This window comes from Suillus discolor, assembly GCF_016758755.1.
Source record: "Suillus discolor strain FC423 chromosome Unknown F5147scaffold_2, whole genome shotgun sequence".
Lineage (NCBI taxonomy): Eukaryota > Fungi > Basidiomycota > Agaricomycetes > Boletales > Suillaceae > Suillus > Suillus discolor.
In genome coordinates, this window is record NW_024541249.1 from 1,136,826 (window position 1) to 1,164,740 (window position 27,915).

Sequence of the window (27,915 nt, forward strand, 5' to 3'; positions counted from 1 at the left end):
CGTTCTGATAATAGGATGGACAGCCATTTAGTTGACCTTATAAGCATGAGATGTCAGTCACTCACTTTTCTGGATAATCAGCAGAATACATGAAAATGCGAGGGTAAAAGCAATGCTCAATTCCGTCACAGCAGCATATCACAATGCCATGTTTGCAGGCTTCTACAAACTCGTCATCGAGCAGAATCTTCCACTGCTCGTGATAAAGTTCCCTATGGCAATGTGCAACAAAATCAGCACTGGGACCTTTCCCACCAAAATGTTTTGACGCAAAATCCTTGAAGCTATCCGGAAGCTTAAAGATAATCGATGCGTGAGTAGGAAAAGAAGATCAGGACGCCAGTGGGCACTTACATGGTTGAAGTAGGCGACATGACTACATAGATGACAAGAAGGCTTGCATCTTCTATACTTGGACTCATTTCCAAAAAACATGTAGCAAGGCCAAAGTTTGGAATTACCAAAGGAGGTCAGATGGGTCGCATCTGACCAAAACATAAGGGCGACAACAACGCGCTCTATATTGCACCCAGGCTCCGCTGAGGACTCTTGAACTTCACGGTGTGCCTGAATAAAAGCCTCGGAATTGTACAGTTCCCCATGAACACGAATGGGTCTGTCAGACCATCCGCAATTCCAGAATAGTTTGTAGGGCTGGTAATGAAATAATTTGTCGTGCTTTTCATTTGCAAGTCTTTCCTGGATGACAGACATGAGTGGTCGATGATAGAAATCAGTGGTAAGATAATTGTGGACACCTGGGTTATCTGCATGATTGTGAATAGGTATCTTAATATTGACCGCGGTCTTCTTCCACCCAGCACCTTCGAAGGGCATATCATTATGTGCCTCTACATCATTGGCACTAGATCCAAGTCGATGGTTGATCTCATTCCAGCGCATCGAACAGATGTCTTCAGACCAAAACTTGGCATCACCAATTATTTGTAGCAAATCCTTGAAACTCTTTTGTGACTTCTGGATACCCCCATTCCAAAACCAATCACCAAGGAGAAACAACGACTTGTTTGGATATGAATAGAAAGTATCCAGGACTTCCAGGCCGTCATGATGTGTTACATGAGCAGACATGCTGAGATCCTGACATTGCTGGTCTGGCTCAGAATGTGTCAGAGTGAGGTTTTCTAGAGTTGTAAGCTCTTCCGGGTCGTGAGTTGGCAGGCAATCATAATACCGATGTGAAAGCCCCAAATAAATTAGGAAGTGTGTGAAAGAAGTGACGTGTATGTGACAACAGTGCACTTATTTCTGAAGCGGGCAAGGGATCTGCAGCTGGTGACGGGGCAGGCTCAGCCAGGGATGAGGGTGGAGGTTGAGAGAGGATATCTCAAAACCTGTGTGGGAAGACGACAATTGAGGCATTGTGGGCGATGCTCAGCTAGTGATTGTGGGTCATCAACTGCATGCAAAGACTCTGGAGGCCTACATCCATCCTAACAGACCATTCAGGTATCAATAAGAACCATTTATATCTGACACTCACATTGCTTTCAATTTCGATGCCTGATCCTGGGAGTGCTGAACTGTACTCTTCTCCATTGAAAGTAGTCTGATCGGATGTGAATTTTGAGCCGGAAAATATATGGCCTAGCTGTGGGTGCACCCCGCTTTCTCCTGCTCGCGAGGTCCAAGTTTCTACATTATGATCAATGATGGGAGGAGCAGCTAAACCGTCTTGTTCGCCTTCTCTACACAGCTTTTTTCTTGTGGTCCATACCTCTTTGGCCTTTGCTAGTGCATTTGAAAGATACTTCTTCTGCTTTCTACATGTCCTTTGGTGGTTTGCGTACACATTGAGTTGAGCGAAGCTTCTTCCGCAAGTGCACTGACAACCACTGGCAGTCGAATATCCTGCCACATTCACAGAGGATGACGACTCGCAAGCTGATAATGATGCATCCATCTTTGGGTCTGAGGCTATGAAAACGCATTAAGTGATAATAGTGACATCACTATAGAGTGCCACACCTCTATTGAAGGGGTTTGTCAGCTATTTAGGATCAAGAGTTAAATCCCTAGATTGATTCAAGACTCGGTGAGGCTGTCTACCGGGGCTTCCGGCTGCAGTAGTGTTAGCTTCAAACCTAAAAGTTCAAACTGAACAGCACTCACCGACTGACCAGGTCAGTGCATGTCGGCTTCTATGTGCTGAGTGCATAGCATGACATCACGTTTATGTTTGTGCACAAGGGCCACCAGCGGAAGCACCCGCTTAAGGATCAAAGAAAACTTTGAACTGTCAATGTAAATGAAGACCTAGTACTAGATGTTTCGATTAGGAAATATACACAAACTAAACGGCACACATCGCATCATTGCGTAACTTGCGTTAAAACAATGCCTCAGCTGCTAAAGGCGTAGAATTACATAAAACCTCGACTGAGTAACAAGCTAGTACTCACATAATGGTATAAAAGCCTAAGGATGGCCCTCAGGCTATGTCCAGTTGTACAACACAATCTGCTGGCATACTATGGCTCCTGATCGCGTACAAACCCAGGCCAGCATTGCAGCTGACAGACCTCTTCAACGAGAGCACGGCGAGTGAAGCTTGCAGCCCAAGCCAGTAACAGGGAAAATGCCATGCTTGAATTAGATGAGACCAGAGAAAAGCTGAGCTTATGGCATTGGTATGTTAGCCAACTTACCAAGTACAAGATTGTCTTAAAGATCTTACCTTTTTTTGGATCCAGGCCACTAAACAACGATGGAGAACGTGTGGTTCCTTCCAATCTTGTAGCGCATCGAAGATCTCATCAGTTTTGAGGACCATGGTGTTTGTGTGCGTTGGGTGGTGACGACGATCCCAGTGACCACCATGAAGCAGTAATAATCATGTTAATGTGGGGAGCACATGTAAAAGAGTATGTTGCTCGTTGTGCATTGAGCAAATGCGGTTATATCGGTAGGTTGTCCTTGGCTGGATAGTTGCATCTTCAAGTGTCAATTCCGAATCATTGGTGTAGTCTTCATCGAAAAGATGCACAATTTGCCCAGATTACCCATCAAGTACTACCCAAGACGCAGTGAGATAAATACTGTCATGGTGATAAGTGTTAGTTACATGTACTGATATCTGATGACACAGGCTCTGACGAGGCCAGGCCGCATGAAATCGTATTTCTCGATGGAAATGGTACGTACTTGAACCAGTCAGGACTTTGCACAATAGATTAATACCATGGGATTTGTCTGGCCATAGATATCAGATTAGTAGATGTCCAAAGGAGCCAGCCTCGACAATGCGAAGCTCGCCAAGTCTTCGACAAACTTTTACAACTGGATTCCTTCTCCCAGCCCAGTCTCACAGAAGCTGAATTCCGTCATTTTCTCACGCGGTGCAACAGTTGTGAACTTGTCATGATGAGGCGAATGTTTGAACATCATGAATGTGTAGGAAACACAGAGAGAGGAAACAGGGAGGTTATTGATCTCACTACAGAAGATATTGATTAGTAGGATCATTAACTGATCTCAAAGATTAGTTAGACTTGGAGGTCCCATTGTGACGCTCGGACCCACACTGGGCAGGAACGAGTGTCTTTTGATACTCATGTCAAGGTCTATGGAAACTCATTGGATCCATGTCATTCCAGTCTTACTCTAGAAGTTCCTTCAGCCGATAGCCAACTGGCATACACCCGCACTCGGATCCATCCTCCATCCATGTCCTTTCCATGTCTGCCTATCTCCATTGGTGCGTGTTCATTTTCTCTCGGTTTGACTAAACACTATCAAGGGTTATTACATGTAACTGCGTATTCTGTTCCGTGTGCTCTCTCCTTACATATTACTTATCTGCCTCATTTCATTGCTACAGTTCTCACCTACATGTTCTGGATGCACATGCAGTAGGATACAGTCTCGCGCGCTACATACAGTACAGTACTTCCCTTCCCTTGGATGCTACCTTTGTTTTGTGGAGTCACTTAGACGTTCCTAGTATTATTGATCAATTGACAAGCTTTGTTCATTTCTCACTTCGAACCCACGTGTTCTTGACCGCTCCAAAAACGCGCCTCTAAGTTTCCTTACCTAGGCTCTGCGTGGATCTGAACCACTCTTGGTTTCTGACTTAGCATTTTCATACCTAGTTATACCTTGGCCTCAAACCTCGTCTATACCTAGCCACTACTTGCGGAACCGTGCTTTACCTAGAAACCCACCGCTCTTTACCTAGGATCCTCTTGCTTTCGTTCATTTCTCATCGCGCACTCACTGGACCTGCGGTCTTGCTTTCACTCTTACCAGTGGACTTGCTTTTCCAAGGTCGACTTAGTTCTTTTCTGTTCTGCGTTTGCTCCCTTCACATTATACTTGAAGGAAGTGCTTCATAGCAATCCTCTTGGGTCGAGACAGCACACCTGCACTCAGTAGGATTTATTAGTGCTCTAGCTTTCTTGCTGGCCAGTCACTATTGCTTCTTCACACTGTATATCATGTTCTAGTACTCATGGGACGTGATCATTCAGAAGATTGAGAGCAAAGCTTAAGAACTTGTATGATTTTAGGGCCTGTGCAAATTTCATATTTCCAATGCCACTGGTGAAACAAATAGTAGTAAGAAGGGGAGTGGCATATAACACATATATATAAATAATATATATCTTTCCAAGGCAAAATGGGCTAGCGTCCAGTACAACGTGTATAGAGCCATTCAAAAGGCATGGTAGAACATATATTCAGTATGAAGAAACAGATAGGGTACGCAACAAATCTCAAGGGGATGGCTCTGCATCTGATTCATCTAACATACTTGAAGTGTCGCTATCCACATCATCAAATGTCTTGCCTGCAAGGCCAGACACGCGCAACACACTGCATGAAACACCAACACTGATATCAGCTTTGCGCAGCCTTTGGCATGTGTGTTGGTCCATGAGATTGTATAGTTCGTGTTCAATCATTATTTGCTTCAGGTGTCTCTGGATAAGCCGGCTCTCTGTCTGATGCTCTGAGCACTGAGCACTGATAAGATGGACAGTGAGATTGCTATCACAAGTAGTCTCCCAGAACGGGGGAAGACAGAAGATATCCATCTATTTCAGTTATTAGTTGCATCACATGATATGTAATAATGTCACCCACATGCGGTGGCTCTTGCAACTCGGCTTCATGGGAGTGTGAAGGAAGACATGTGTCCTGAGGTCGTTGTGGGACGTTGGTATGCCAGGTGGTACAACGATTCAAGAAATCAGGTTTTGGGTCATTGGATTGAAGAATATGTGAGTTGACTTGATGACAATCAGGGATGATAGATGCAAGAACAGGCTGTAGCGTGGAGGACATAATGAATCAATGGAGAATTTCTTGTTGATTTTTACTGACTTGCTCAAGTACTACTAGATTGAACGGGTTATGCTGAAACTCGCACACGTACTTTATTCTGGGCTGCACTTTGATGCCTCCGAGTCAGATCTTCTGGCAGCCCTTCATTGAGTGAATCACTGGTCATATTTCTCAAACCCAGTACTTCAATCATCCATAATCTGATGGTCATTTGTCAGACACTCCACCCGCAAATGAGAATTGTCATTCAGGTGAACATTGAATCAACTGCAGGAACAAGAATAGTCAATTGATCTACTCCTTTAGCCTGACTTCTGAGGCCTCTGGCCCCCATTTATCAAATATTTGACCTTCTGCCAAACGAGAATTCTCATTTGGGTATTGAACACATGAAACATAATATATTCATTGACACAAAGCTGTCGACAATCCATACGAGAATTCTCGTTTGGGTATTGAACGCACAAAACGTAATTACAAAGCTGTCAACAACCCAAATGAGAATTCTTGTTTAGGTATTGAACACATGAAATGTAATATATTTACCAACACAAGGCTGTCAACAATTCAATGACTCCGCGAATATGGGTGAGTAGTCGCTGATTGATCAATCAATCATTCACGTGTTTGCCTTGAGTCCTCCCAAAACAGGTTGCACTAGAATTCGACTACTTGATTTAATGCTGATATTGGGATGACATTCTAGAAATTACTGTGTAATCGTAATTAACTTCGACGTAAAACACAAAATGAACAATACAGTAGGTGGAGGGTCTTAAAAGCTCGTCCAAAACGGCTAATCACCATTCTAACTCGTCATCTGAAAGATTATTGCTGACCTTTCTCCATAATGTCCTTGCAGGTTCGAATAGGCCACATTTACAGCCCTCCCACAGATGGGAATGATGCAGTTATATTCAACTGGTTTGGTCACTCAGTAGGCTCTCACCTTTTGACATGGTCTAGCTTACATGGATTATTCTAGCAACACACAGTTGAGACCCTTGAAGGGATTTTCTTCAAGGTAGCTCATGTATTACCTCCGCAAGAAGATGTGTCGACTCTAGCCATAGAGAACACATATAAATCTGTATACATAGTAAGTTACATCCGAGTCTGCCAATGTACTACTAAATTCCTCTACAGGATGTGCGCACGCAACCGAATCTAGTAGTACCCATAAGGGCTTCATTGAGGGTTTGGAGGTGTTTGTCGACTCTGTCATATCCTGTATTCTGGACCTACATCCAACAATGTTCCTACGCCTCATCCGGACCTCCGGATCCCCTGTCCATGTCCTTTATCTGTTCAGATGTCTATACGCCCGAATCCCTGTACCTTTGCATATCCACACATCTGGATCCGATATCCGGACACCTGATTTCATATCCACTTCTCAGGATCTCCGGATCCGACCTATGCTTCATATCCGAACCCAAACCTTAAATCAGCGCTCATCCCCTTATGGTAATCACCTGTTTCTGGACATCCAGTTATCCCTATAACCGACTGTGCTTTATTTTCCGTACCTGATTCATTTCCGTCTTCATTTTATTAAGTTCCAATGCACTAGTGTTAGGCATTCCACATGCTCCGTCCATAGCCTCACATAGCCTTGCACTGTGCTGACTGATTCTCCGTTATGTCCTCCATAGTATATAAACCCTGTAGAAACTCCTGTATTTCCTTAGTCTGAATATTACACATATTAGTCCTCGCACTAGATCTCACACTAAGTCCTCATACTAGTTCTAGTCCTCCGACTTAGTCAATATCCATATCAGGCCTAGGGAGGAATTCCCTAGGCTGGAGCTCTACTCCTCTGCTCCTCTGCTCCTACACTCCTCCAAGTTTCCGGAAGTTCCTCCGGAACTTTCCCATGGTCCTCTGGACCTATTCTGCTTCGGACTTTGTCCCTGCAGCCTTTCCTCTGTATCCATTCTACTCAGGATTCATCCTGAGTAGCCATTACACATATCTGTACCAGGATGAAACCTCATAGTAATTTCCGGAAGTTCCTCCGGAAGTTTCCCACACCCCTCCGGAAGTTTCTCGCACTCATCCAGATCCGGATGGTCCTTCCGGACTTTCCCATGCTCCTTCGGAAGTCCTATGGACTTCCTTGGACTTCCTCCAGATGTCATCTGCAATTAAGGGCACATACTCGGGTAAGGGGCGCAGCGCACGAGCTGAAGCCAAGCCCTTCGGAATCAGTCCTACCCTTTGTGCACGGTCTTAACAGACTCAGTGCTTACGTTTCTCTAGTCATTCACTGTCCCAAAAGGCTGGAAACAACTCTGGGTTTACACAGATGACGATCGCATCATGCGGCCTGTGATTCAAGTACGTACAAAAGATATTGATATTGTGCTAGGGATGAGCCGATGACTTTTGACAGAAAATTGTTGAGCCAGAGCGCAACATCGTCATCTCAGATCCTTGTGCCTCCCTCACTGGAACTCAGTTCACTGACAGTGGGTGTGGCGACACTGGGTTCAATGATGGGTTCAATGATGGGTTCAATGATATTGGATTTAATGACACATTTTTCGATGATTATTTCATGTCTGCTATGAGTTTGTTCAATGGTGATTGGGTAGGTACAGATACCACAGTGTTCGGGGTTGGATTCCCAATGCCTGCTGTGGATGTGCTGCCTTCAGCTCCTGCCCCAGCAATCATGGAGTTACCTTCCCCAGTTCCTGCTGCAGCAGGGATTGGGTCGGAATATGATCCAGTGTCTTGAGGCTTCCCCACCTTTCTTCTAACACCGATCACTGATATCACCTTGGCGAACACCGCTTTGGTGACACCGCACTATGTGCTTTGTGATCCGGATGTCTTTGCTGATGGTATCAAGTATGATGAGAAAAGCCTTCAGAAAAACTTTCCTGTCACCACTATCTGCATCTATGATGCCAAGATCCTCGCTGGGCAGCGCTTGAATACTCAAGGCATAAAAAGGACATTGTTTAATTCATTCTGCAAGGATGGCATCATGGAAATGGTGACAGTTGCAAAGCATGCCAGTCGGCCAGTAGAGAGAGGTGGGCATAAACACAAGTAGAATCTCTCTCGATTCGCTTACCTTTTCATAGGCATTAAGTGTCAGGAAACTGATGAGGTCAAACCCTTGAATATGGAGTGCAAACAGATTATTGACATTGTATGTTTCATTCTGTTGGAGTTTGGATGACTGTACTGATGCAGACCCTACAGATATACAAGGAATGGGACAGATTAGTCAGATCAGTAAAGGAGGTTTCTCTTTCTCTCACCAACAGCCCACGGAAAATACATCTGGATGGATTCAGATTGAACAACTATGATGCCAAGACGGTCATACCATACATCGCTCAACTTACCAGTCTGATGACCTGGAATGGTGAGGTAACATCCATTAGATTTACCTGTGCTTTAGGGGTATAGATCTCTTGTTGAACTCATATGAATGTGACATTGATGTGTATTCTATAGAAATATTATCGTCGATTGCCGATCCTAATAATTCTGGCACTTTGTATCTTGCAACCAATCAGATATCGCTACCATTCACTATTTCATATGTTTCCTATCCAGTATCAGAAACTTCCGGAGCACTTGATAGCTACTGCATGCGGCATGGTGCGTGACATCTGCGATTTTGAAAATTGAATTTCATTCCTTTCCACAGTATGTGATTTACTTTAGGTGTCGACTTCCCGGGCACCCATCCATCAACATTTCATCCACCGCATTGGAGAAAGAATCAGCATCCCAGCTGCAAATCCTCAGGACTGTCCGCCAGAATGCGAGCGTGGACTTGCAAGCCCAAGAGCTGAATTCATGGATCAACACTTGGGATGGCCTGAATGGCTGGCTGGAAGACCTGTAAATAGTTTCGATTCGATTTTTCAGTCATTCAGTCTCACATGTATTGTGCAGTTGACAAGCACTGGACTTGGTAAACAGACAGTGAGGCCCTAGGACTGAAGCTGAAGGCACGCAGACTTTGTCTTGATCGTTCTGTCATCATCGATCTTATCTTGGGCTTATGATCATGATGTCGTTATACATGTACTACCACTTGCATTTCAATCGCGCTGTTTATCGTGTTCAGGCACTTGTTGTGATAATAATGCTAAGAACTCTCGAAATCTAGAGTGAATGTTAACCGGAACTTCTGCACTAGATTACATGATTTGCAGCTTCGGAAATCGGCAATTTCCTTGCTTCAAGACTACACCTGGGAGCATCCTTTCAGCACTTCAGCAATCACTGAGCAACGCAACCGAAACTCCTCTGTTCATATCAAATGTCACTTGGCAGATCATTAGGGCAAAGACTTGAGTTACTCGCATACGACATTCCCTCAGCAGCAATTTTTCAAGTATTTACGCATCTTCATAATGTTGTCTTGTCTAACAATAAGGCTAGTCCCCACTCACATTTCTTTCACATATTTCACAAACCAAGTCACTATGGCAATGAATTCATCGCGAGCAAGAAGATGTGGCAAAGGCGATGCAGTCACTCACTCCAGTGGCAAGGTTACTGTCCCTTCTGTAGCTTATATCGCAACACTCGTGAGTTGGCACAACTTTTGACTCAGTGCCCTGACCATTAATTTATGAATCCCATATAGATCCATTTTCAATCAACCGACATTCAGCACTGGTGAAATTCTGTCCATTGGCATTATCGAACGTTCTATCGCATTTTTCTCGGTTCCGTATGTCTCTCCACGTGTGAGATGTTCACTTTAGTGCTCCGACTATACTAGTTCGTACTTCCATAATTGACTGTAAGTCACTATTTAAACTTAAACTCTTAAAACAGATTTCCAGTTGTTCACTCAAACTGCAGCAAACACTGCAGCCAAAAGCATTTAGAGTCCCAGTTATAGTGGGAGTTTTCATACTGCCTCACAGCTATTGAATGTGTCATGTCCGAGGACCAGCAATCTTGTGGCCAATGTCATAAACCGGTTGATGCCTTACAACTTGGGCCCAGGAAAAGGCCGTGGGTGACTTGATATTTTTGGGAAGCAATGCAGCTACTAATGATTACCATGGTATTACAGGAGTGCGACAGACCCATTGGTTCATTATGGTCGTCATTTCGGCCGAACCGTCCATGCTTTATGCAACTTCCAAGCCCTTCTTACAAATGGAATTTTACAGATGGGAGAGTTGGCCGACACTCCAGAAGAAATTTTCACCACCAAGTATTTTACTTTCCCCCAGAGTTATGTGCAGCTATTTATTCACATATGTATACCAAGGGAATGACGCGAACATCATATTTTCCAAGAGCTTCTGAAGTCTGTGGCAGGTCTGGAAGAACATTTGATGCAAAGCGAAGGCGGTGAAGACGAGGTTGATGTTGTTGCGGAGCTGGTAAGTATCACGTTGTCCTATGTCTTTCAGAGTTATCTATGTATCTCACATACCGTCAGCTCACCAAAGGCGCTGTGTGCGAGGAATGATAGCTAGATGAGAAGGGGTGTAATGGGAAGAAAGGGGGAAGTGGGGTGAAAACTCAAATAGACCTCTGGACGTGAGTATAGGTTTGGCCTGAGGGGATTGCTACTGAGAATGATTCCTCTAAGTAAAAGTGTGAGGGGAAACGTAGAAACTAATAAGGGTGACTGAGACTACAAGGGAAAGCCGAAAACTGAAAGCCAAAGCCGACGCAATGCAAGTGTGAGCGAGCCGCCGAAAATGCGATGTGATATACGTTTAGACAAAGCGCCAATAAGACGCGATCCAATGCGATGTGATGCGAGCGCAAGCGGCCATGATGTGACAAAACGCGAAAGTGCGCGGTTTAGCCGAAGGTGAATTGCGAAGAGATACTGAAGGTGCGAAGGCAGAACCGAGCGATGATGAGCGCCGAGAGAGTTGGATATTATAGCTATGTGAAGGCAAGACAATTGCCGCCGATAGAAGTGCGTGCGAGAGAGAGTACCGAAGATTTTAGACTTTTAGTCAGGACTTATGGCTTTTGCGTGTAAACGGGTGATAGATTCTGATGGGAGAGAGGAGTACATGAAAATTCTAAGTGTCCGATATATGTATGTGTGCATAAGCAATATTCAGAGCCGAGTAGGTAGCAAGATGTATGTAAATAGGGTCCATGACACATTTAATAAGAATATAATTGGAATAGCTTGGGAATTGTTGTTAGTCTAGTGGGAATCAAGTAATATACGCACCAATGAACCAGCGGAGGATATGGATAGGATGGACAGAGGACGTGTGACGGATCCGAAGAGAAGCCAATGTTAGCCGAAGCGCGCGCGAGAGCCGCGGCCGTTGGCCAACGATATAAGACATGCGTGCTATACCAATGGTAGCGTGTACTGCAATTAGGACCAGAGGGACAACACAAAAAGGCCTATATGAGGCCGCAAAGACTGTAGGTCTTACAGCGCATCTGGAGCAAGGGGTGATGACACTAAAAGTCTCAAAAGAAGTGTGCTCAATTGGATTACCCCGAAGGGACAAAGTCTCGTTCCTCCTCTTGCTCACAATGTGAAAATTGACCGTGGCTTTCATCATGAATGGACAGGCGTGTTACTTTGTCCTGCTGGCCTCGACTGGTCTAACTCCGAGTGCATGACATCTATTTCCTTAACGTAAATACTGATAGAATGCAGGACGAAAAACTAAACTAAAGAATGGCAAAATCATCATAACCGGAGACCAATGGCCGTTGTTCTTGTATGCAGACTATCATTATGATCCTGAGGATCCTTGGAACGGTCTATTTCGAAGCGCCTTGCTAGTTTGTGTATGATATACATTTTACGTTGCTTCCAAATTTCTTTGCACTCAACTAGACTCTTAGGCATATAAACACGTCTTTACGTCCCCCAGTTCTGTGGACAAAGAACCAAAGGTGACTCGTTCAGGTAATGCTCGGATCCATGGGATGACCCAAGTCACATTGCCCTCCATCGCATATATTGCAATGCAGGTCTGTTCGCACTTTGGATCCATACATTTCTACTAAATGAACATTCATTCCAGGTCTGATTCGCCCTCACTTCGTCACCTGTGTTTTTGCATACAGACACAGTTACTGACTCTGAAAGGTTCTATAATTCCATTTTAGATGTTTTTGAAGACTCGGATGAGAAGCAAGAAGTGGATGACCTTGCCATTTGGTGGAACAGGTGATTGATGCCTTGTTTTATTCCGCTGATTCGGATTCTCACGTTTTCTAGGCAAATTTTCCCTTCATACTCAACTGCTCAACGTCCTCTTGTGAAGAATAGTGCACTGGTGAGAATTCAGGAGAAGCAAGCATGAATGAAGGAGCTTTCAGTGACTGATGATAATGGGGGCAGTGTGTAGCATACCGTCGGCACATGATAGTTGATTGTACCTTACTGCTAGAGAATGTTCAGTAATCTTGCCACAACACATATGACTTGCTTGTGACACCAAGATTATGCCCAGCTTTCAGACTGAAAGTGAATCATAGTAAATACCTCATCTGTGTATATTTTTTATCAATTGTAGCAATTGAGGTGTTCATACTGTGATAATAGCATCTTGGTGAATTATGTTGTCAGTCTGTCACTACAGATTTAGTATGTATCATTTTGAGATTCTTGCTCCAAATTCACCAATGATCATGTTGCTGATCATAAGTGTATTTGTGGCCAGTACTTGTAAGAATAATAACATTTAGACATGCCTATGCAATACTAGTCTTTTGATGTCAATTTCATATGCTACATAAACATAAGCATTTATTATATACTTAGTCACTAGAGTTAACAGGGCATCACAATTGCGAAGCTTACCTGTTTTGCCTTCCAGATGTTCCCCTAAAATCCTTGTCACCACGATGATAATTGTGAGTTCAGTAAAGGTAAGCATCCATTAGATTTCAAGGGAGTATGGTCCACATATGTGTCATGATTGTAATACTAGATGTTATGTTAGCAATCTATGTTCCTTTGATGGCACCTCAACAAGTGATGTCTCATTCTTGTATATTTGGCAAGTTCTGCCATGTCTATTCTACAATGTAAGACTTAATGATGTGACCTATCATTGTTACACTTATTGTTTGTATTTTACTTAATATAATTATTTATATACCTATATCATTTCATCATTGAATGTCTGATGTAATGCCAACTTTTTTGTAGTAGTACCTCCATCAGGGAAGTGACATGAAAATGGTACAGTTTTGTCAAGCTTTACCTGATTTAAAATTTGTATAATATCTATCAAAATGGTAGTTCATTAGAAAATGCTTGACCCCCTCAAACATATGGCAGGGGCTACACTTTCCTTGATTTGTTTCATTCTGACGAGAACAGTGCATACCATGCAACAAATCATCATTACCCATTTAGTGGCCAGAAAGACTGGGAGGTTGCATCGAGTTATAGGTACCCTGTTATCACTCAGATGTTACTCGGCTCCATCAAACCCTGAGGAAACAAGGTATGGACATCCCTCACATAATTCACAAGGAAAGGACCCCAGACCAACCTATGATGTTCAGTTCAGTTTATTTGTGACAGCATCACCCAGCTGTATATAACCCTCAACGCATTCCTTCACCCATCCACATACTTCCCTTCCGCTCACATCCCTCCAAGCTTTCTTCTCTCCAAAACTTTTCCCTTTCTCTTGTCCTCTTTGCTATGTTAATATTGTTTCATCCTCATTATGTTGATGTATCTCCTTGTTGAATGTATAATTTTCAATATGAACTTTGTCTCTGTTACTCTTGATTTCTTGCAAGTTTACTCATTATTTGCAAAGTATGTTTAAGTTCTGTGATAGAACTCAAACAAACTTCATACTTATAGACTACCTAAATATGTACATGTAACTTTGTAATTGTCTGTGCTTATAGACTATCTCTCTCTGCACCCTTCAATGATGTGTAACCTCAATGCAGTTGGAATAAACACACGTTGGCAACTATCACACTTCTCCAAAAGACCATCAGCATCAAACACATCTATACCCCTACCAGCTGCAAGCTCATACAAGTGACCTGGCTCATTCGGAGACAGGATGGGGCCTTTCTCGACCATGGGTAAGTCAGGAGCATGTTTGGGAGGGGCTATGAGGGCATCAGGCTTAACATGTTGCATTTGGTGTTGCACTGGGTGATGCACACAGCCGAGCAACTGATCTCTCGCAGTGGGAAATACAGCTGTAGATAAATTTACATGAGTTAATGAAAGACAAATGAGTGAAAAAAAGCACCTGAATGATGACGCCGGTTATTATTACTATGACTAGGGATGGCAGAGACTGTACAAGACCGCGTTTGTGGAGGGTAAATGGACCAATGGGCACCAAGATAGTCTGTAAAGTATGGTGCAATTTCCGCATAACAGAGAGGTGAACTCAGCCGCTGAAGTTCAAACCTAGTTATCAAAACTGCAGTGTTGGTGGCAGCTAGACGCACTAAATAATGCAGATGAGCACTTTCACACAAACTGAAATGTACGATGTATGAGACCAATCCTCATAGGTAGAAATACGGTGTGTGATGTGACACATCTCATTGAGATTAACTGTGAACTGAGTAAGGTAGAGATAGAGGTTGTTGAAAAGTTCAAAGACTTACTGGAAAAACCGCACTTGTTACTGTGGAAACAACACACAGCTTTTGTAAAGCCATTTGCTGTCAATACAAAACAAATGGGAGTTGGGCATTCCTCCACAGCACCACAGAAGCGCTCCCAAGAAGTGTGCCTACATTGCAAAAATTGTGCAATACCTGAGGGTGTTACACAAGTTCTAGTTGTGTGGGAGACTGGACTGAAATGGATGAAATGTTAGCATGATATCTGAATAGGTTAAATCAGATGCACTAAGCAGTTTCAATGCACTGTTTCACATCATGTGAGTAAATGATGAGCTCCATACTGCTTCATTGGTAGTGACGACAAATCAAAACATCGAATCAGAAGCTGGCATGGTAAATGGTTGAAAAATGAGATGACAAGCAAAAGTAAAACTCATGCACCTTTTATAATGTGCCCCAGCTCAAGCCACTGGTCTCTTGGTCCACGTCCACATTGAGGTCGCTGTCCTGCTTTATTGCTTGTATATTGAAGTGAGAAGAGGTGAAAAATACAATTCAATGGTACTTACCTTTTTCTATCGTCTAGTGATCTTCGCTTCCAACAGACATTCTTGAAGCAAGGACGTCGTCCAATCGAATGGCTATGGAATACAATGGATGAACATAGAATGAGTTTTAGGCTGTCACAGTAGTTTGGGGAAAACCTTGTTTGAAAATGGCCCCAGCTGATCAGTCTGTTAAAACTCATTGAAAAGAGTTTTTTGATGGCTTGAGGGTATGGTCATAGAGTCGCCAAGTAAAAAAAGTGTGCTAAGCGCTCTGTGAGTGGTGGAGAGAATCGGAAAAGTTAAACTGCGTGACAAACAGTTTACACATCAAGACCTAAACAGAAGTTCCCCCTGAATGGTGAAGACGCATAGAGTACGAGAGTGCGTGATATATACCTTCAACCATGCCACTAGATGCACCCCAATGGATCTCTCAGAAGATCAATGTCTTGCTGTCCAATGTGCCCAATCCATCCTTAGCGATGCTGGACTGTCAGCGTCTGATCTCGATTACTCACCAACTACTAGCACCTGATCCTTGACCCCTACAACTTCGAACACATCTCCTGCCGCATCGTGCTTCGCCCCGTTGTAGAAACTCATGCCTCTCCTTGTGCAATATTGCAGTTTTCACCAAGGAGTATACAGCATGAACTTGTAGCATCACTCTGTATGCTTCCTACAGCTATTCCTACATGAGGCGCAGCTTTCCCGTGCAATGTGCGCGATGCTTCCCGCGCTTCAAAATGTATATGCGTGCGAGCTTTCCCGCGCTTGAGCGCCCTATAGCGCCAGCCATCCAGAAGCATCCATCCACTGTCCACCAAGTTCCCTAGTGCGTATATTTCCATTTCTCACATTTGCATATCGTTCCATCTTTATTTTTATCATGGACCCTTACTTACATATATCCTTACATACCTTACTCAGTAGCGCTTCGGCTCCGCATGACAGCGCTTAGGCGCCATACTTAAGCGCCAGCAGTACATACTATTACTCACTTACTCAACCACCAAGAACGACAGAGGACTGAACCACAACAATACCCATTTACTACCCAGCAGAGCATAGTTGAAATCTATTCCTTGGCACCTCACATATAACATCTCTCAGCTTGCATCTCGCACCTCTTGTCAAGTGTCTAATCATCACTTAAGCAAACTCACTCTTACTCTCTCTTGTTTCCGCATACACGCGCGCGCATTCTCGCACCTCGCACGCACCTGCGCTTTCCCGCGCTTTGCATTCGCCAACCAGTAGCGCCTTCGGTGCCTACTACTAGATCCTTGCTGCACTTGCTTCCCTTTTAGGGTCGAATGCACTTGTCGTCTCAAGTATAGCAGACTAGGCAACGCGCGACCTTACCACACTTATAGATACAGTCAGGAGCATTGTTCGTCCCTCGCTGTATCGTTGAACCTTCACCATTACCCAGCACTGAGCCCTCCCCAATTGTTCAAGCTTCCAACTACATTCCACCGCCTGCGCATCACTTCACTGCAGATGAAATCTCACAAAATGCTCACCATGTCAACTGGCAGACAACTGTTGATGCCATAGTCAAACATCCTTTCGGGGCAATCATAGAGTACCCTGAAACTGGATCAGTCATGGGACAAGCAATCGCACACATTTTCCCAATATCTGCGAACTGCATTACTCATGGGTTTGACAATCCTAAAGCTTCATTTCAGTACTTGTTGGGTGACGGACATGGAGGCCAGAAGAACATTCTCTGCCATTTGCTTTCAGATAGCACTGATGGCAAACCAGTTAAGTGCAACAGGATTTCAACATCTTGTAAGTTTCAAATTCATCAATCTATGCCTGATGTCAGTTGACACTCAGCAATATGCTTAGGTAAGGGCCTGAAGGTATGTTCCTCCAACACTGATGCATTCATCAATGCTACCCATTCATACACCCACCGGGCACACATCAGTGAACTTATCACTCCTACCAGAGCATTTTCTCCTGCTGATGATACAGCAGAACATGAAGTTTTCACCAAGACTTTTTGCATTTTTCTGCACACTTAAGGTACACGGCTGTGCTTTCTGTACCAGCACTGAGTTCACAGATTTCAACTTCAAGAATGACTTGAATGATTCAAACATCGACCCCAACGACTATGAACGTACTCTTGTGACTCCCACTGTATCCTTGTGCTCTCCGACATCTTATTCAGGCAACCTTATCATGCGCACTGATAAATACAATCAATGATTCATCCAGTCAGTAATTATATTGTCGCCATCATTCTAATATTCACTAATCCAATCACCGCGGCTGTAGATGTGAACATTGTTCACCCACTGACCGGGCACATCTCATCCTTTGGAACCTTCAAGAATTCAACATCAACTATCTTGAAGCATTGCTCACCCATGATATCGCAGCAATTGCTACTCATGAAGAATGTGCAGAGTGTTGTGGTTACGGACCCCTAGTGCCTTGCAATTTTGTTGCTTTGCCAGTTGAGCACAAGCAAACTTGTGGTGGGTCATTTTTTCAAAATCCCTGCCTCTCAGCTGATGTCATGTTTATGCAGCTCGTTGGCACAGGAACTCAGCTGGCATCTTGGAATGTGGTTGTCTCCTCAAATGGGAGCACAACTGCCAGTCAAAATTTGATATATTTGTCCCTGTCGACCTCATCGCTGTACCCCATATCGTGGTTGTGTGTTGCAACCCACACTCTCACCTGCCACCCACTCCAGTCAAAACACCACTTCCACTCGTTGATTTGTTCAGGTCGCTGCTAATGGATATGGATTGGGAGCTTGCCGATGCAACTCCGAGACAAATTCTATGTGACTCTGGATTCATGTGGGGGCTACATATGGCTTTGGGTTGGACACTGGACCACAGTCCAACTCTTGCTGACCTTCACCCATCTCTAGCGAATCTCGATGTAGCACTCGAGCTCGTGCTGAGTACATATTCTCTTATTTCTCGGTACATGTCCAATGCCCGTCATGCACTAATCACTTCCCAATGCTAACCCGCTCAACCCGATGCTAACCCGACACTTTGACTAGTGGACCCGATGTTTTGGCCGCATTGGACCTGATATTTTCCCATGCACTTGTCCTATCCGTGTCCCATCCTGTCTTGCTAGCCCCACTAGGTGTGTAGTTGATTATTTCGCACATTACTCACATCGTAGCCAGTGCTATTACATGTTTTCCCATCATCTGCAGTACCTTGTGTTTATTTACATGTACTTCGGACCTGAAATCATCGGCCGCTACTTTTGCCTACAGGTTTCCAGATTTCTATGTACTTACATATATATTGGACTGACCTCGAGTATTTTTATGATCCAAGTAGTAGGGAGCCATTTCCCAATACATAGTGGTCAAACCCGATATTTCGTAGTTCTTAGTTGACATTGCGAATATTACCACTCTTTCTATCTGAAATACCCATCATTATCATTAATCCGCATACCGCTTGCTTTTCCGACACTCACTATCGCGATTCCTGCTAACCCGCTAAACCTGAACCCAAAACCTGCAAACCCAAAACCTGAAAACATCGGACCCGACACTTTGGCATCAGACATCGTAGATATAGAGCCTCAAGAAGCATCACTTGTCAAGGTATAGATCTTCATCTATGTCATTTACCCATTGTGTTGACAGCATCTTAGCCCTTTCACAGTGCCGTTGTAGCACTCGAGCTCGCGCTAGGCTCGTATCCAGCTATTTTCTGATACATGTCAAACATCTGAATCACTTCCCAATGTTATCCGAGACTCATCCACTCAAATCCAACGCTAACCCGCTCAATCTGATGTTTATCTGCTAAACCCGACGCTAATCCAATGGACCCGACATTTCCCGCGCATCGGACCCAATATTTTCCCACACATTTGTCCTCCCTATGTCCTGTCCTGTCGTATCTATCCCCACTAGGTGCACAGGTATTCATTTTCACGTCGCTAACATTGTAGAACACATTATTACATGTCCGCAGTACATCGTGTCTTATTACATAGGACATTGGACCCGAAAATCAGCGCTACTACTTTCGCCTATAGCACTCCGAAATTCTACATAGACACTATATATTTCGCATACCTCCTACCTATTTACTTTACCTTTCTACCTCTGAGTAGGAGGAGGTCATCCAATATTTGTAGTTCTTAGTTGGATTCTGCAATATCATCCATTCTTTATCCGAAACACTCCGAAACATCTGACAGTAACCCGCCATTCGCTATCCCCGACATTTGCTATATTCCCAAGGCAAACCCGACGCTAACCTGACGCAACCCGAGGCAAACCCACTAACCCAAAACCTAAAAACATCGGACTCGTAATTATACCTTCGGACTTTGTTTCCCATGCTTCGGGCTATCTTCCTTTTGTTATAACTGATTATTCTAATACCATACAGTAAACCCCTCGGGTCGAACACACTTGTCTTGCAAGTATAGCAGACTAGGCTGTGCACGACCACAACACATTTTTTATATTGCTGGCTACTTACTTTGTGTAGTGTCCAGCAATTGTTGTATCTCTACACCGTCGTGTCACTCAACATCTAGTGACACAACCTGCAGGTAATGGACACCAGAACCATGGTTCTCATGCTATGCATGTGCCATCACAGCAACCAGCACCCAGAAGAATCCTACCCATCACGCCAGTACCATCCTACTCGCTTTTCGATGCTCTTCAACCAGATGTCAAAGGTGTTCTGGAGCTGTGCCCATGGCAACAACATTCTGTACATCCGCTGACACACGATCATCTGCAAGAACACTATTCTAGCAGCTATGTTAGTGACCTCGAGTATGCCCTCACACTTGGAGCTGGTATCATTGATTATTTCCCTCCCCCATCTCGACGATGGCACTAACCTATACACTTTCATCACTATTTACCAGGACTATCTATACCCAGTCATGATATCCCTGACACTTCAATACTCTTTGCTTCGAAATAACCAAAGTAAACTCCATTAATTCTGTTGTCAAGTCTTTCTAGATAATCCACTCAACTCTTTGCTTCAAAATAACCAAAGTAAACTCCATTAATGCTGTCGTCAAGTCTTTCTAGATAATCCGCTCATCTCTTTGCTTCAAAATAACCAAAGTAAACTCCATTAATGCTGTCATCAAGTCTTTCTAGATAATCTGCTCAAGCTCGTTCATACCGACTCCATTCTTCCATCCCTCCCTAGTATCTCACTCCATGGGCGTAATACTCAGCTCCCTTCTCCCATATAGCCCAGATTTGATGTCGACAAGGTGTCTCTGCACAAGCCTAAGCAGAGTAGCGACTGTTTAATGGCACTACCTCCACTTCCCTCACCGCTTCTTTGTTATATTTTATTTTTTCAACTACTAGTCTGCTACTAATCTTAGTGTACACCTACCAACCCTCCAGGTCAACCAGGAAACTTCTTGCAGCTACTACCAGGGCAGCAGAGGCCCAGCGGCCCTCCAAGACCAAATGGTGCTGCACCTCCATTCCAATCCCCCACGATGTCTCACTCTCTCCATATTACAGGAGGCAAAGCTGGCTCTGGACCACCATAAAACCCATACCCACTGTGCAGGTCTCACTATAGACGATTCCAGGGGAGTGCTGATGTAGAATAGAACAGCCAATCCATGTATTATTGTGCCAGATACAAAATATAACAAAGTGTGCATTGAAAATTCTGCGTCCGACAAGGAGATACATCAACATAACGAGGATAAAACAATGTTATCATAGCAAAGAGGACAAGAGGAAGGTAAAAGTTTTGGAGAGAAGGGAGCTTGGAGGGACATGGGTGGAAGGGAAGTGGATGGGTGAAGGAATGCATTGAGGGTCATATACAGTTGGGTGATGCCGTCACAAATAAACTGAACCAAACATCATAGGTCGGTCTGGGGTCCTTTCCTTGTGAATTATGTGAGGGATGTCCATACCTTGTTTCCTCAGGGTTTGATGGAGTCAAGTAACGTCTGAGTGATAACAGGGTACTGGAAACCCATTGCATCCTGGTTACTGCATTCAGGGTTGAGCATGGCGAAGATCAACAACTTTCTTTCACTCAAGATGGTTAGTTTTAAACTTTTTCATTGCATTCACAGTTCTGACAAGTGTTTCGTTAAGATCAAGAGTCTTCTATTGTCCTTTCATTCAACCAAGGAACTACATGGTCGAGCCAAAATGCTACCTAGTGGTCCCTGCTGGTTGTCCCAAACAATCCCTACTGCACATCTGACGAAATTGCCTGTCGTTTTGTATTGGTGCGATCCTCTGGATTGCATCACAAGCATTTTAAGTCACCCTTTCTTTCATGATCACATAGATTTTACGCCTCGCAGGGTATATACTACTGTGCAGTGACTGTGTCATGTGTACTCTAAATGGATGACTGGTGATGATGTGTGGAACATGCAGGTGGGGTTTTCTTTCTTTTTGTGAGTTGCTGTACTTACTTGTTTTCAAAAGTCAGCCCTGACAAGAGGTGCAATGCTCCTTGGGACAATTTTGTTATCTGACAAGACCAATATTTCTATGATGACGGGAAACAGAGTTGCACATCCCTTCCTTATCAGTCTCACTAATATACACATGTCCACATGGTAAGTCATCATCTAATGCCTTTGTTCTTACCGCCCTCCTCCCCATACCAAAATTTATTTAATAAAAAAAATGTATGCAAGGTGTACTTGAGGGCTGCCTAATTCATGAGTGCTTGAATATTGTGCTACGTCCCCTCAAGTAAGCTGCTCGTAAAGGAGTCATATTGTCTGATCCTGTTGGACACAGTCGATACTGTTTCACACCACTTGCAAGCTATATTGTCGACACTCTGGAGGCCATGATGCTGGCTACTGTTGGTGGGGAAACCTCCCCAGTCACTATGGCCATGTACAAGCAGTTCAGAGACAGTTTCCGCCATGAGCCTCGCACCAAATCAACTATGCTAGCCCAGCTATGTGTCATCTGGACAAGGGCGGATCCTGGTGATATTGAAGTGTTCTTTCGTGAAGCTCAGAAATTTTGCTTAAATGGCGTATCTGAACCATTCTTTGAGGACTGGGTACTTTCTGATCCATCCCATTTTTTCACTCCTGAGACGCTCCACCACGTCCATCGAGAATTCTATGACCACAATGTGAAGTGGCTCATTTGTGTAGTTGGGGATGCCAAGCTTGATTTTTACTTTTCTGTGATGCAGCCCATCACAGGGTTTTGCCATTTTCATGGCAGTGTTTTGAAGTTCAAACAGGTTACAGGGCATGCTCAGCGTGACATCCAGCGCTCGATCATTGCAGTTAGTGCAGATGCAGCACCTAGTGCCATGATCACTGCCATCCAAGCTCTAATGGACTTTCATTACCTCATGCAGTCACCTTGGATTAACGACATCAATCTCAAGTGCATTTCTGCAGCGCTCGACGAATTTCATGCCAACAGGAGTGCAATTCTTGCTGGTGGTTTTCATTGCAGTCAGTGCGGTGGAGTCATCGATAACTGGTATATCCTGAAGATTGAGCTTATGCAGAGCATAGTTCCAAGTATCCGAAACAGTGGAGTTATCATGCAATGGACTGCTAATACTACAGAACATGCACACATCACCAAAATCAAGGATCCCATGTGCTCGAGCAATAACAACAATTACGATTCACAGATATCTGTCGTCATCTAGACCACACTGATAAATGCCATCACTTTGAACTTGCCATGAGTCTGCTGGACAATATGTCAGGCTTGAAGCAGCAGGTTGATACCAATCTTGATGATGATGACATTGATTTTGATGACAACAACAACAACAACAACAACAACAACAACAACAATAACGATTATGACATCCCAGCAGAGCTTCTGGCGACCATTGAATGTCCTGACTATTTGCGTCCCATCACCAATCACTTTGCAATTGCAAAGCTCCTCCAGCACAGGGAGGTGGGAACAGTTCCTGTGCCATTGTGCTCATTCTCTATTGGATGCACATCATTTCATCTTGCCTATGCCTCATCCATCAGAGCCATTTCTATTGACGATACTGCTCTCATGTTTGGCCTTCCTAACCTATGACCAGCCATCACTGACTTTCTTGGTTATGAAACTGCTCAGGGGCAGGATTTTGTTCACACCATTGGAGGGGCTAGAAAAGCTGGACCCACTGCTTTACTTCCATTCGAAAAGCTCCAAGTCTGGTTCAAGCTTCGATTGCAGAATACTGATTTTCATGATATTGGTATCATATGGCCAGCCCAGACCCTTAATTTTTCACCACCTTCTGGCATCTGGACCTGTGGCCGGTATGATCTGGTCATTGTTAATAACGATGCAGGATGCTCATGGCCCATTGATGGTCTTTGTGGTATGTTTTACTCTCCTGCCATGCTAACTATTTTCATTTTCATATATTAGGGCACACTGTTGGTGAAATCAGGCTAATTCTGCATCCTGTTGGCAAGGCTCACACAAACTGGTCATGGAAGGACTGCTTCCTTGCCTATGTGTATTGCTTCGACTTTGTTCCGCAAAGCAGAGGTGATCATGAGCTGAGCACACAAATGCATGTATATACTCAAACGAGCAACACATTCAAATGGTACTCTAGTGGGTGATATCATACCAGTTACGCAGCTTAGGACACCTGTCAACCTTGTACCTTGCTTTGGCGCAAGTGCGGACAATTGGCTCGCCCCATATAACAGTATGAAACATGCTTCAGAATTTTGGCTTAATAAATACTGGGACAAAAACATATTCTTTCCTCTTTTTATGAAGTTTTTGTAGATCATTTTTTGACTTCATGCCCTATTCTGAGTATGATAATCGCCATTGGCCTGTTTTATTATTAGTTTACTTGCAACATTGAGCTCCATTCCCAATAGGGGTGCTATGTGGCACATGATAAGCATTGTCTCACTTGATCCCACCATTGTCACTCAAAAAATAGCATTCTTTTTCAGGACTGTTAACAATGTAATTAAGCTTTCCTCCTTACTGTTCATCTCCGACATCAGCAATGTTCATACCATGAACAAGATCACCTCTGACAAAATAAATTGTTTGGTAACACACGAGGATGCACCAGAGGTGTCGCAACCACTAGGACACTTACTATCTCACATCTTCAAGCCTTTCAAAGTTCCTCTCCCTGATGTATCTGAGCTCAAAATTCCCCTAAAAAATCATCTATCTCCACCAACGTATCAGATCACAATACTATGACTTATTGTCTGATCCTATTGTACTGCTGTATGACACTGCAATGAGTACTTGGAACTGGAATCTTCCAGTTGACCCTCCTAGAGATGACTCGGACTCAGACACCAGTGGGACTCCGGTGAGCCTAGACCTAGAGGCTGCAGAGAGTGTAACTTACAAAGAAATTATTGCATCTTTTATCAACACTTTCCAAAGACATCCACACTTATCATCCAATCAAGAACTTGCCTGCCTGACGCAGCAGTTTAACAGATTCTGTTGTATCTACCTCTGATTCCCTCGTTCAACTGTCTGATTCAGAGGGCCTGTCGTCTGGCAATTATCTCGAGTCCATAGCATCTGATAGCTTTTATTCTGAGGAACACTTGAATGAGGATGGGAGCTCAGACTTTACTACATCCATACAGGAAGAAGAATCCCCCCTCCCCCTCTCCAGTGCATCCCACTCCAATGTCCAGTAACCTCCTTCTCTGCCTTGCATCCCAAATTCCCCAGGAATTGACTGAGAGCATATCTTCCATCACACCTCATCCTTCCCAATTTCCCTACTCTACACACTCACCCAAACCTTGCGGCAAGATCTGTGTAGGGGATACCATGTATATTATCAAGAAAATTATTTCTGTGACCTGGGGCCTTGTTGGTTGTGGAAGCATCTGCTATCTGGTCAGTTTGGACAGAGAAGACTATATTGTCAAGGACCATTGGGTCCTCAGCAACCATAATGATGTTATTTTGAACGAGATTGAGATATTACAACTGATGCATAGTGTCCCTGGCATTCCAGAGCTAGTAGATTATTCACTCATCATGACATCAGAGGGTGAGGTTGATAATACTCAATGTTATTGCAAATGGGAACATCAGAGTACCCAGGGCACCAGCTACACTCATGTCTGCCTTGTGTTAAAACTGTGTGCTTGCCCCCTCCATATGTTTCATATGCTGAAAGAGTTAGTGAGAGTGTTGAGGGATATTGTGATCAGTAAGTGTCTAGTTGAGTTATACAAGAGCGTTAAACTGATGTCTCCTCCTTTAGTCCAGAAATCAGTGGTGGAGGAACGCAAGATTCTGTATTGCAATTGCAGTCTGAATAATACAATAATCCTAGATGATTTTGACATCAGCAAGGGGTTTCTTATTGACTGGGAATTTGCAGTATGCATTACTACAGATAATAAATATCTCATTGGTGGTACAGTAAGTACATTCCCTTCATGTTGAGTTCACAAATTGATTCTCTTTCTAGGGCACAGTCCCCTTTATGTCATTGTGGGCTTCTCAGTCATATTTCACTGTTGCAGCAACAGGTGAAGGCGGAAGCTGAGAATAAATAGCAGGCAAAAGTGCACAAACCAAGATTGAAAACCCTAGCTCCAAAAACACCAACCTTTAAGGACCTTGAGAAGAACCAGGCACAGGATGCAGAGATAGCCAAACTCAAAGCCCAGAACTCTCCTTTCCTACTACTTCTATCGCAATAATTCAAATGTCAATACCTGCACAGCATGCAGTCCCCACACTATATCACTCAGCACTGCAAATGTTCAATCCTAACGTACCAGTATTGACACTCTCCCCAGCATCATTGCAGTCAATGTTCAACATGGGGCCATTTATGGCATCACGAGGTGGACCTTCAGCATACAATGGAGCCAGAGGAGCATTCTCTTTATACACACTGCTCACAAGAGCACAGATACTAGAAAGAATGGCACTGGTACTGCAGAGACCCAATACAGAAGTAGGAATGTGTCAATATGAAGCCGATGTAGACCTATGGTATTGTACATATGGCACAGATGGGATGACAATCCTAGATTGCCCATACCTGCTAAGGCCAGGAACTGCATTAGTGGGCTCTGGAGAATGTTATAACTGTGGGATGGTTACAGACATAAGCCATCTGAGCTTGCAATGCATGATGACAAGTCTGTTGCGTCCACACGAGACTAAATAGTGACAACAAGTGGCAGGAATGTTACGGCGTGTGATGCTGCAGCAAGGAACACGGACCCCATATGCCACCCCAGTCCAATATGTCATGCTAGCAAACCTTCCACCATACTAATTGTACAGTAACCCTTATGTGCAGCCAGTATATCATGACATCCTGCAGGACAAACAAGGATGGGGAGAACAGAATGATGCATGGGGAACATAGGAACCAGGGTATGACTGGGAGTCGTAAAATTATGGGGGGACACTACAAACACCAGACCAGCAGTAGTCCCACAGATATCAAGTCCGCATTTCAATTCATTGCATGAACTGCAGTTAAACTCTTATATTTCCTCTATATCTCAAGCAGAAGCACAAGAAGTGCTTAGCACTGTACATACTATGGACACACTTGCTACTTCTACTGAATCACCCTCTCTTATCTCTAAGGCTAATATGTTACCAGTTAGCACCTTTTCACTTTCAGATTCCTTCTTCTCTTCAAATATGGACACAGAAGCACCAGTAGATGAACCACAGTCTATTACAAGCCTGGTTGTACCTTTCTCTATACTTGATAATCATATCACTGATGTTTATTTGATGGACACATCAGGAAAAACAATCTGAGATCAAATCAGTAATCCATTTCTAACAGTACCTCAATTATATGGACCATGAGGGGAGAAAGTGTGGATTCTGGCCATTGTCGACAATGGGGCCATGATCAATGCCATTGACACAGCATATCAGAGAATCGTGCGAAGACTAACACCACCAAGTCCATCTGCCAGAACACTTCGCATGGCTGACAGTTCCCTAGTACCATTAACAGGTATATGGACAGGAACAGTTTCGTGGGGACCCATTAATGTACATACATCCTTTGAAGTTTTCCCTAGCGGAGGATCCTGGCACATGCTAATTGGCAAACCACTGTTAGAGCAAGTCCACGCAATTCAAGACTATGGCAATGACACCATAATGCTCCCACATGGTAACAGTTTCTATTGAGTGTTGAACTTTATAACATACTGCCCATTACCAACCCCATGTTTACCTTCAGCTATCTGATTCCCATCTGTCACTAATTTCATTCAGATGTCAACACTTTCTTTAGACTCTAATTTAAAAGACTCAAATAATACTAACACTTCACACATACAAACTATAGCAGATACATATCAAATAGCAACTAATACTAATCCTCCTAATCATCCAGTCACAGATTCAGCCACAGAGGAGAAGATATGTCCAATCCTCAAAGTCGAAGACCTGGAACAACTGATACATATAGGTGAAGTGCCAGATCTTTCATCTTCAGTGCTACCGAGTAATATATTCACTAGATTAATGAAATGT

General features: G+C 43.7%; 10 protein-coding genes across 10 annotated transcripts; 7 read left to right on the plus strand and 3 right to left on the minus strand.

The window, feature by feature from the left end:
- Positions 1-1,310: 1,310 nt before the first annotated feature.
- Positions 1,311-2,179, minus strand: F5147DRAFT_647723 (uncharacterized protein; the record flags this gene model as incomplete). Its single annotated transcript, XM_041433227.1, has 5 exons — positions 1,311-1,454; positions 1,505-1,938; positions 1,990-2,011; positions 2,071-2,105; positions 2,134-2,179. 5 exons carry the CDS (start codon positions 2,177-2,179, stop codon positions 1,311-1,313), a joined length of 681 nt encoding a protein of 226 aa, XP_041299681.1.
- A 677-nt stretch (positions 2,180-2,856) lies between these two features.
- F5147DRAFT_647724 (uncharacterized protein) lies at positions 2,857-3,477 on the plus strand (the record flags this gene model as incomplete). Its single annotated transcript, XM_041433228.1, has 4 exons — positions 2,857-2,926; positions 2,988-3,047; positions 3,110-3,157; positions 3,224-3,477. 4 exons carry the CDS (start codon positions 2,857-2,859, stop codon positions 3,475-3,477), a joined length of 432 nt encoding a protein of 143 aa, XP_041299682.1.
- A 1,262-nt stretch (positions 3,478-4,739) lies between these two features.
- On the minus strand, positions 4,740-5,476 carry F5147DRAFT_647725 (uncharacterized protein; the record flags this gene model as incomplete). Its single annotated transcript, XM_041433229.1, has 3 exons — positions 4,740-5,060; positions 5,110-5,292; positions 5,402-5,476. The coding sequence occupies 3 exons, from the start codon at positions 5,474-5,476 to the stop codon at positions 4,740-4,742; spliced, it is 579 nt and encodes a 192-aa protein (XP_041299683.1).
- Positions 5,477-7,189: 1,713 nt separating this feature from the next.
- F5147DRAFT_796062 (uncharacterized protein) lies at positions 7,190-9,184 on the plus strand (the record flags this gene model as incomplete). Its single annotated transcript, XM_041443165.1, has 9 exons — positions 7,190-7,271; positions 7,326-7,535; positions 7,595-7,653; positions 7,709-8,047; positions 8,171-8,357; positions 8,409-8,476; positions 8,530-8,700; positions 8,890-8,934; positions 8,984-9,184. 9 exons carry the CDS (start codon positions 7,190-7,192, stop codon positions 9,182-9,184), a joined length of 1,362 nt encoding a protein of 453 aa, XP_041299684.1.
- A 4,676-nt stretch (positions 9,185-13,860) lies between these two features.
- On the minus strand, positions 13,861-14,955 carry F5147DRAFT_647727 (uncharacterized protein; the record flags this gene model as incomplete). The annotated part of the gene is made up of 5 exons (XM_041433230.1): positions 13,861-13,958; positions 14,236-14,481; positions 14,535-14,698; positions 14,782-14,855; positions 14,902-14,955. 5 exons carry the CDS (start codon positions 14,953-14,955, stop codon positions 13,861-13,863), a joined length of 636 nt encoding a protein of 211 aa, XP_041299685.1.
- Positions 14,956-16,843: 1,888 nt separating this feature from the next.
- Positions 16,844-17,215, plus strand: F5147DRAFT_556254 (uncharacterized protein; the record flags this gene model as incomplete). The annotated part of the gene is made up of 1 exon (XM_041430512.1): positions 16,844-17,215. A coding segment is annotated over one exon (372 nt), but the record flags the coding sequence as incomplete, so codon positions are not given.
- A 958-nt stretch (positions 17,216-18,173) lies between these two features.
- Positions 18,174-18,547, plus strand: F5147DRAFT_767324 (uncharacterized protein; the record flags this gene model as incomplete). Its single annotated transcript, XM_041440870.1, has 2 exons — positions 18,174-18,367; positions 18,451-18,547. 2 exons carry the CDS (start codon positions 18,174-18,176, stop codon positions 18,545-18,547), a joined length of 291 nt encoding a protein of 96 aa, XP_041299687.1.
- A 2,888-nt stretch (positions 18,548-21,435) lies between these two features.
- Positions 21,436-24,100, plus strand: F5147DRAFT_647730 (uncharacterized protein; the record flags this gene model as incomplete). The annotated part of the gene is made up of 9 exons (XM_041433231.1): positions 21,436-21,471; positions 21,725-21,741; positions 21,817-21,836; positions 21,872-22,001; positions 22,189-22,940; positions 23,075-23,334; positions 23,506-23,755; positions 23,806-23,957; positions 23,999-24,100. The coding sequence occupies 9 exons, from the start codon at positions 21,436-21,438 to the stop codon at positions 24,098-24,100; spliced, it is 1,719 nt and encodes a 572-aa protein (XP_041299688.1).
- Positions 24,101-25,062: 962 nt separating this feature from the next.
- Positions 25,063-25,939, plus strand: F5147DRAFT_767327 (uncharacterized protein; the record flags this gene model as incomplete). Its single annotated transcript, XM_041440871.1, has 3 exons — positions 25,063-25,597; positions 25,652-25,812; positions 25,862-25,939. 3 exons carry the CDS (start codon positions 25,063-25,065, stop codon positions 25,937-25,939), a joined length of 774 nt encoding a protein of 257 aa, XP_041299689.1.
- A 1,295-nt stretch (positions 25,940-27,234) lies between these two features.
- Positions 27,235-27,567, plus strand: F5147DRAFT_563791 (uncharacterized protein; the record flags this gene model as incomplete). The annotated part of the gene is made up of 1 exon (XM_041430695.1): positions 27,235-27,567. A coding segment is annotated over one exon (333 nt), but the record flags the coding sequence as incomplete, so codon positions are not given.
- Between the last annotated feature and the right edge of the window lie 348 nt (positions 27,568-27,915).